Raw genomic sequence first — 8,710 nt, 5'->3', positions numbered from 1 at the left:
AAGAATTACCTAAGAACTCAAATACCATAAAAAATAACTAGAATAATGCAAAATGGAAATAAAACCAATAAAAACTCAAAAATAAAACTTAAACAGAACCAAAATCATGACGGTTTCCTTCTCGGCACCATTAACATACACCTGTATGCTTCAGACCAACTGGGCTTGAGCTTTTACCGAGGTGCCTGCTTGTACTTATACCATCATGTGGGAGCAATAAGGGAGTCCTCAGTTCTATGGTGTTAATAATTCTATTTTCATAAGTTTTGGTTTTACTCTTGTGTCTTTATTTTGTGTTTAAATATAAATAGCTAATAATTGGTAGCTTTGTCCTTTGGTTTTAGGATGTCTCGAGAGCAACAGGCAGTGGCTCGGGCCAGGAAAGCCTTTGAAACAGGACGGTCCAGATCTCTGGAGTACCGGATCCTCCAGCTGAAGAACCTGCAGCGCTTATTTGAAGAAAAGCAGAAAGAGATAGCAGAAGCTTGCAAGAAAGATCTCAATAAAGTGAGTAATGACTGAATAATATGCATATTTGACTAGGGTTTTTTTTTTTCAAATAAGAGAGTAAACCTCCTTGGTATGACTAACTAAATGACTTTAACTAAAAAGTCTTTAGCTTTGAAAGATAAAGACGATAAAATGGCTTTGCCTCATCATTGAATATTTGTAAGGTAATAAACAGTTACTATACATCTTCAGAAAGCAGACATCAGTTTATTGAAATAATCTCTCATAACAATTTGAAATAAGACATATGTCAAAACTCACCTATCAACTTGAATTTTTGTGATTATGCACCATAGTTTGTGTTTAGTTTCATTCCAATTTCACATCTTCTGTTCTCTTATGTCAGTGTTTGTTTCCCCCCTGGTTGGCTCATGAAGGCACTATTTAATTTTCAACACCTACCTCAGTAGTTAAGGTCTTTGTTTTTGTTGCTTCTCGTCTGATTCGTCTGTTACACCCCCCTTGTTTTATATCCTGCTCTCTCTGTGATAATCCATTAAGTTTTTCTGTTGAAAGTCTGCTGGCTTCCACCTCTGTCAGTGTTTATATTTAGGTTTGCTAACAAACACTTAGGCTCCCTCTTACATTTTCCTAATTGGTTGCATTAGAGAGAAGAATCAGTGACATGTCTGCTGTGTTCCTTGGCCTTTTCGTCACAGGTTGCCTCCATGCATTGATTAGAACTTGGTTGGACTGGATTTAATGTTAATTGTTAATGTTAATTTTTGCAGCTGCAGAATGTTTTTTGTTTTTCTTGAGTACATTTATGATTCATTCACTGAAGTCCAAAGTGCATTTCTCCATTTGTGCACTCAGTCTTGCTAGCACTACATCAGCTATCTGTAAATCTAAAATCATTATGTCCATTATCAGAGTGAAGTGGGGATGCAGATGTATGAGACTCTGGGTCTGGAGGGGGAAATCAGCCTGGCCGTACGGAAGCTGAAGGAATGGGCTGCTCCACGTCCTGTAGAGAAGAATCTGCTGACGCTCTCTGACACGGTGTACATCCAACCTGAGCCACTAGGGGTGGTGCTGATTATCGGGGCCTGGAACTACCCATGGGCGGTCACCATCCAGCCGCTCATTGGAGCTATCGCAGCAGGTACTGCGGCATGTTTTATGAAATGCAAATAGAATGAGTCGTGCAGATACCTGAAATTTTTCTGCTTTCTACCACCAGAGGAATTTTTGCACCCACCCTGACACTAATGGCATTAAAGCAGTTAACCATGAACAATGTCCTGCAAAGTTAGGAAGTTCATTGGTCTGAAATATCTAAATGCAATGGCTTAATCACCCTTCAGCTTACAGTCCACTTCTTCAGAGTTCTGCCAACATCTATATTAGTTAATGCAGATATGATAAAACAGATGTGCAGCTAAAAAGCAGCGAGATAAAAATATAATTTACTTTTAACTTATATACTGTAGCACCAATCACAAAAAATGTAATCTCCAGGCACTTCAAAGAGTCAATTCAATCAAATTGTCCAGAAAGAAAGATAACTGCATCGACTCGTTTACCTGCTAAATTAACTCCTCGTGGATGAAGACATAGCTGCAGTAGAGATCCATTGTTGGTTTACAGCAATCCCTCATACAGAGAATGCATGAGGTTTTACAGCAATCCCTCATACAGAGCATGCACGAGGTTTTACAGCAATCCCTCATACAGAGCATGCACGGGCTTTTACAGCAATCCCTCATACAGAGCATGCACAAGGTTTTACAGCAATCCCTCATACAGAGCATGCACAAGGTTTTACAGCAATCCCTCATACAGAGCATGCACGAGGTTTTACAGCAATCCCTCATCATACAGAGCATGCATGCAGTGACACTGGACCCTTTTGGGCTGAAACATCCAGCAGAACCGGGCTCATTGTGAACGTAACTCAAAAAGTTTAGATCATGTCATGTCGAAGCCCAGTAAAAAACACAGAAAGCTAAACTTTAAAGTTTACAGTATTTAGGTTACAGCTTAAAGTTTTAAAATATTTTTTAAAAGCCTAAGCCCTGGATGTTTTTGTTAAAGAAAATAAAAAGAGATATTTAAAATCGAGTGGTAGAGTTATAGAAGCATAACTAAAGCAACAGGTCAGGATAACCTGAGGCACTTTGACTAAGAGCTTGATCCAAAATGAAAGACTTAAATATAGACTAAAACAGATGGTTGGAGAAGAGCAGATTGAGAGCGAAGTGCTCTGTTAGGAACAATCGGATCTCTGATATTAGACGGATCTTAGTTATTTAGGGAGTTTATACTATGTTAGAAGGACAAGTTCACGTGCTTTTCTTGATTTAACAGGAAGCCAATGTAGGAAATAATTGGAGAGGCCTGTTTTAAGGCCCGTCTTATGATCAGCACTGCTCCGCTTCCTCTTTTGTCCAGAGCTCTGCCCAATGCTTCATATTTTCATGCAGATAAGTGGGTCAAAGCTCATGCTGTGAACTCTGCACCACAATCATCACTGCAGTTTTAGAGATTAACAAACCAGTTACTGAAGAAAATCTGCTTTCAGAAATTGAAGTGTTTATTTATAATAACAAGCAGTCTGTGTTTGGAAGTGTGAGTGCGAACATTTAAAATGAAGCTTTATGCAGTTGAGTAACGACATGAATAACTCAATCCTCCCACTTTAGAGCCACCCGCTGAGGCTCTAAAACAAATGTTTAGGCTCATCTCTCATTTCTTTGTGATGCAAACCTCAGGATAGGGAGCGGTCTCTCTGCTGCTGATCAGGACGGTCGTAGCTTTACTTCAGTGCTCTGAGTTCTGCAGCTGCCTGTATGTACTTCTGGGATAAGTACTACTCAGGTTCAAATATTCAGAGGGAGAGGAATGAGCCCTGCGGTGAGTGGGGGGGGCGTGTTTGCACATGACGGACTTTGCTCTGTCGGTATCAAACTTTAACACACGTCTGTATCAGCCTGGTAGGTCAGAAGTCTTTGATAAACTAAGAAAATAAAATAACTCTTTAGGTCAAAAGTCAGCACCCTCTTCAGGTGTGCTGAAGTGACTAAATTTGTTGGTTAGTGTTGTGAAAAATAATCTGTATTTTCTAATAAGGTGGTGACATATATTCTTAAAAGGTTTAATTAAAAAAACAAAAAAAAAACAAACAAACACAAAGTTGAATTAGTTTTTTTTACTTGCATAAGATATAATCATTACACCAGTGCTAAGTGCAAAGGATACTGCAGTTAAAGTCGGTTATGCAAGAATCTGAGGCTGTTGGCAGAGGTGGTGATGAGCTGTCTGAGCCTTTAATGCCTCGAGGAAATGAAGATGGATTGATGGAGCCGTCCAAGTGTCAGGGATGGAAGTCCTAAATAACTGCATTGTGATGCTGCAGAAGTATTTATGTGTAGGGCTGCAACTAGTTATTTTTATTTTGCAAACAAATTGATTAATCTGTCGATTTTTTTTCCTTCGATTAATAATCTGATAGCCAAAGGTTCCTCTAGGAAGATTTTTTTTTTTACAAAATTAAACTGGTCATACTTAAACTTTTCCACTTGCAGAGTTCTGAATATTGACATATGAAACCTTTTTTTATGTTAAATGCAAAATCTTTATATATTTTTGGATAATTTTGATATAATTACTGCTTTACGTGGGTGTCTCAGACAGCTAAAGGCATATTTTACAGTCTCTATACTCCAGTTAATGATTAATCGATTACTAAATTAGTTGACAGTTCTTTTTAATAATCGATTAATCATGATTAATTGTAGCCCCATTTTTGTGTTATACTGTTTCAGAATATGTTGGTGAAGATTCTCATTCATCCAGGTCATAGTCCAGGAAGCTTTCTCAATTCAAAATGTCTGAATGACATTTTGAATTGAGAAAGCTTCCTGGAGGGTAAGCAAAACGTCTTCAAACCTTGGAAACAAAGTCCAGTGGATTGTTTTTTAAACTTTTACGGAATGATTCAGAATCTTGTCAAATTACAACCGTAGACTTCAACGATTTTTTTATGTGCTGGATCAGCATTCAGTGGTACATTAATCTAAAAATCAAAGGAAATTTATTTTTAACTCATCAGAAATAACAATCTGAAAGGTCCCATGACCTTTTATTATGTTATTTAATCTGAATCTGTGTAAAGGAATCTGCTTAGTTATACCTTAGAGGTTCAATTAAGTATATTAGCGATCAAACATCCTTATGAAGACCAAGGTCAAGAGCAGACAGTTCATGGAGGACACTTTGGAGAAGTTTTACAAAAGAATTACATTGAAATATGTTTTTAGCTCTCTTCTGTCCTGAAACAACAAACTTTCTGAGACATGGCATCCTAGAGGTCCATGGTAACTACATCTGAGGCTCAGGAGACAGAATCTGTGGAAAAGACATTTACATCTACAAATCTGGTCTTTATGGGAAAGGGGCAAGAGAAAAGGGTTCTACAAGTGTTCAGGGTGGGGGTGTGATTACTTTTTAAGGATCTTCAACTTAATTACATGCCGATTTAATCCTTGTGTTTCTACCTGAGGTCACAGGTCCACCTTGGTATTTTAGATTCCTATAACATAATAACATTTCTCTTTTTAAGCTTTTTGTTTTAATCAATTAGCTCAGACAATTTCAGCGTGGAGAAGTTAACCGCCTCAATTACGGTTGCAGCATTAGAAAAAGGAACATTTCCCTCCTATAATATCTTTTGTTTTACTTGCCCAGGCAACGCGGCTGTGGTGAAGCCCTCAGAAGTCTGCGTACACACTTCAAAAGTCATGGAGGAACTCTTGCCTATTTATATCGATAAGGTAAAGGATGAACCTCGAAAGACCCAGAAAAGCAATTTGCTTTATTGAATGAATATTCTGATATAGTTTGAAGACCATCTTGCAAATATAAGAAATATGGTACAGTAAGAGTTTTTTTTTTTATAGAAAATAAAAAATAATAACTTAATAGAGTGCCATCCAGAGTGACACCTATAACAGTAGCAAACTCCTGGATTACAGATACACAATATGAATTGGGATTCAAAGAAGCAAAAAGGGGATGAGAACCTTTAGTGTTCTGAATTATTTCAATAAAAATAAAATAAACATTTGTCCAACCGATTTCAATTAGATCCACACATAGACAAATGCTAGTCATCAGGTCACATCAAGTTTTTATCTGAAGTCAATTAATAAATAATTTAACAGCCTTTACCAAAACTGTCTGAGTTTAGTAGACAAGTTTAACGCAATCTGTTGCATTGCAGACATTTCCCAAATTAAACAACAAAGATTGTTGTTGTATTATAACACAGTGCAGCTTTTTTTTTATTTAAACTATACTCAGCATTAGTAGATAAAAAGAACCTTTGTGCAGCTCAGCCTTAAAGATGTCTTATCGGAGCGAAGGACAAGGACTGATAAAAGCTGCATATCATTTTAGACTTAACTTTACCCTTAACTGTAAGCATGACAAATTATCTTATCATTATCTAGAGGTTTAAACCCTGTGCATGGCTAAATCAAAACTGTTCTACAAATGAAGTATGACTTACTAGTGCAGCCTATTTATGGTAACAAGCTTTGTTCTTGTTTTTACTGTATCTCTAATAGTTCAGTGGCCTGAAAAACACACGGTTTGTCTTGACGTAGTGGTTAAAACTTAAACTTTTAAACAGTCTTAAAAAGTTTTTAAATTAGACTAAATTATAGAAGAGTATTTAGTTATCGGTCCATTTATTCATTCAGCTATTTGTCAATTAATTCTTGTTTTGCACTGCGTGTGTTAAATTTTTTTTTCCTGCAGGTTTTGTGTTCAAAGTGTGACCACACTGCAAAAAATTGAAATATCAATAGTCCATTTGTTTTTGTTTTTTAATAAGTGCATTTCTTCTTGAATTGAAGTGTTAAATTAGACAGTTTGCCAATGGAACAATTTACACTTAAAATAAAAAAAAAAATACTTGCATTTGTCCGGGTTTGGTTGAGGCTTTGAGGACCCAAGTGCAGAGACGAGTTCTTGAAATTTTAATTAATTACTCACAGGCAACTGAGGCAGGAACCCAATAATAAAACATAACAAAATAAAGAAAAACCAGAACCTTGGAGACATCAGGGGAAACAAACCTGAGGAGCCAGGAAAAGTTGAGGAACCAGCACTGAGGAACTGCACAGGGAGAGTACTTATGGGAGACTGAACAAAGACAGGACTAACGAGCTGATTGGGAGCAGGTGTGAACAGAGGCTTCTAGAAAGCAGCCAGGCAAAAGGAGAAAAACACAAGAGGGCAACAGAGGGCAATCAAAAAATACCTAAGAACTCAAATATATCCAGAAAACACAACTAAACAGGAATTAAACCAATAAAAATAGAAAACATGGATCAACGTGAAACTGAGAATTCAAAGAAAACTTAAAAGAACCAAGACTGTGACAGCATTGTCTTTTTTCAAGTGAATATTATCTACTTATCTTATTTTAAGAGCAAAATTATTAATTGTATTGGCAAATCATTTTATTTACCTGCTGAAATTAAGAATAAATAGACTTAATTTAAGAATTTTTTTACTTATTTCTAGATCGTTTTTGCAGTGCTGAATTTAGATTTTAGGATAAAATTCCAGCAGAATCTTAGCTGAAATTAATTTCTTAATTTAAGCCCCTAAATTAGAAATCCAAAATTAAACCATAAGACATAAGAGATAAATAAATGTCCTGTGGTAGGAAATTGTTTAAATTTTTTTTTTTTTCTGTATCTGAACAGTCGGGATAAAAGTAAAACTCGTAGAGAAGTTTTGAATTTACTCAATTTTTCATTTTTGGTGTTAGGAGCTTTACCCAGTCGTTACTGGAGGGGTTCCAGAGACCCAGGAGCTGCTGCGCCAACGATTCGATCACATCTTCTACACCGGCAACGGTACGGTTGGCAAAGTGATCATGGAGGCCGCAGCCAAACACCTGACCCCTGTCACCCTGGAGCTGGGCGGCAAGAGCCCCTGCTACATCGACAAGAACTGTGACATTACCACAGCCTGCAGGTCCCACTCACATTTTACATTTTCAGTTTCCCCACTCCTGGTTTAGAACGCTTCAAAATTTGTCATTTGCCTTTGTGTTGTATTTTACGTAAATCGTTCTATTGAATTAACTCTATGTTTTCTATCCTGTTCAGACGGATCACCTGGGGAAAGTACACAAACTGCGGTCAGACCTGCATCGCCCCAGACTACATCCTCTGTGAGCCAAGCATCCAAGACCGAGTCATTGAGGAAATCAAGAAATCCATCAAGGTACAAGATAATCCACTCTAGGTTTTTGCACCAATGCTATGGTCAATACATGATAAGATGATGCAACCTGCAATGGAAGAGGTGCTTAGTTTCATATTTGGATCAATTTTCTGCCAGGATTTTTACACAGACGACCCAAAGACATGCCCTGACTACGGACGCATCATCAACCAGCGGCACTTTAAAAGGATTATGGCCATGATGGAGGGCAGCACGGTGGCAGCAGGAGGAGACAGCAACGAGTCAGACTGCTTTATTGGTAAAACACCAACCCAAAAAACACAGGTTTTATTAACACTTGTACCTCAGACCCGAAATAGCAAAGCAAGCATAAAAGTACGAATTAATTTTTCCTTGATGTAGGTCAAGCAAGAGATTACATTTGAAGGATTTTCTCCAGCTAATCCCAGTAGTTGTGTGGAAAACATTGTTTTCTTGTTGCATTTAGCTCCCACTATACTACGGGACGTGAAGCCTGAGGCCAAGGTGATGCAGGAAGAGATATTTGGACCTCTCCTTCCCATCCTTCCTGTCAGTGGTTTGGATGAGGCCATCAAGTTCATCAATAAGGGAGAAAAACCTCTGGCTCTGTATGTCTTCTCTCCAGATGACAAGGTAACTCTAAGTAGACAATGACTGTAGAACATTTGCAACACACAAACTATGTACAGGTAGCAGATGAATAAAGCAAAACACACAATTATATACGGTAGTCCCTGAATTTGTTGATCCAATGTAGAAATCTAGGAGGAGCTGTCTTATAGAATAGAATTCAACTTTATTGTCATTACATTGTCACAAGTACAAGGCAAAGAAATTAACTCTCATTGCAGCCGTGGGCTGCCATTGTGTGGCGCCCAGGGAGCAGTGGGATTAAGGGTTTTTGCTCAGTGACACAGAATGGCAGTCCATGGCAGTGGGGGTTGAATTCAGAACCTATATATATATATATATA

General features: G+C 37.7%; 1 protein-coding gene across 1 annotated transcript in view; it reads left to right on the top strand.

Annotated features, from left to right (window-relative positions):
- LOC107084159 (fatty aldehyde dehydrogenase-like) overlaps positions 1–8,710 on the top strand; it is a 15,240-nt gene that overhangs the window by 1,828 nt on the left and 4,702 nt on the right. The window contains exons 2-8 of the mRNA XM_015373863.1: positions 345–507; positions 1,384–1,615; positions 5,200–5,285; positions 7,295–7,503; positions 7,638–7,755; positions 7,873–8,014; positions 8,204–8,370. Coding sequence (XP_015229349.1) covers positions 346–507; positions 1,384–1,615; positions 5,200–5,285; positions 7,295–7,503; positions 7,638–7,755; positions 7,873–8,014; positions 8,204–8,370 — 1,116 coding nt within the window. The 5' untranslated portion in view covers position 345. The remainder of the gene's footprint in view (positions 1–344; positions 508–1,383; positions 1,616–5,199; positions 5,286–7,294; positions 7,504–7,637; positions 7,756–7,872; positions 8,015–8,203; positions 8,371–8,710) is intronic.

Source organism: Cyprinodon variegatus, unplaced genomic scaffold, assembly GCF_000732505.1.
Source record: "Cyprinodon variegatus isolate N-32 unplaced genomic scaffold, C_variegatus-1.0 Scaffold94, whole genome shotgun sequence".
NCBI lineage: Eukaryota > Metazoa > Chordata > Actinopteri > Cyprinodontiformes > Cyprinodontidae > Cyprinodon > Cyprinodon variegatus.
Note: the sequence above shows the minus strand (reverse complement) of the source record. Positions and strands in the feature narration are given on the sequence as shown.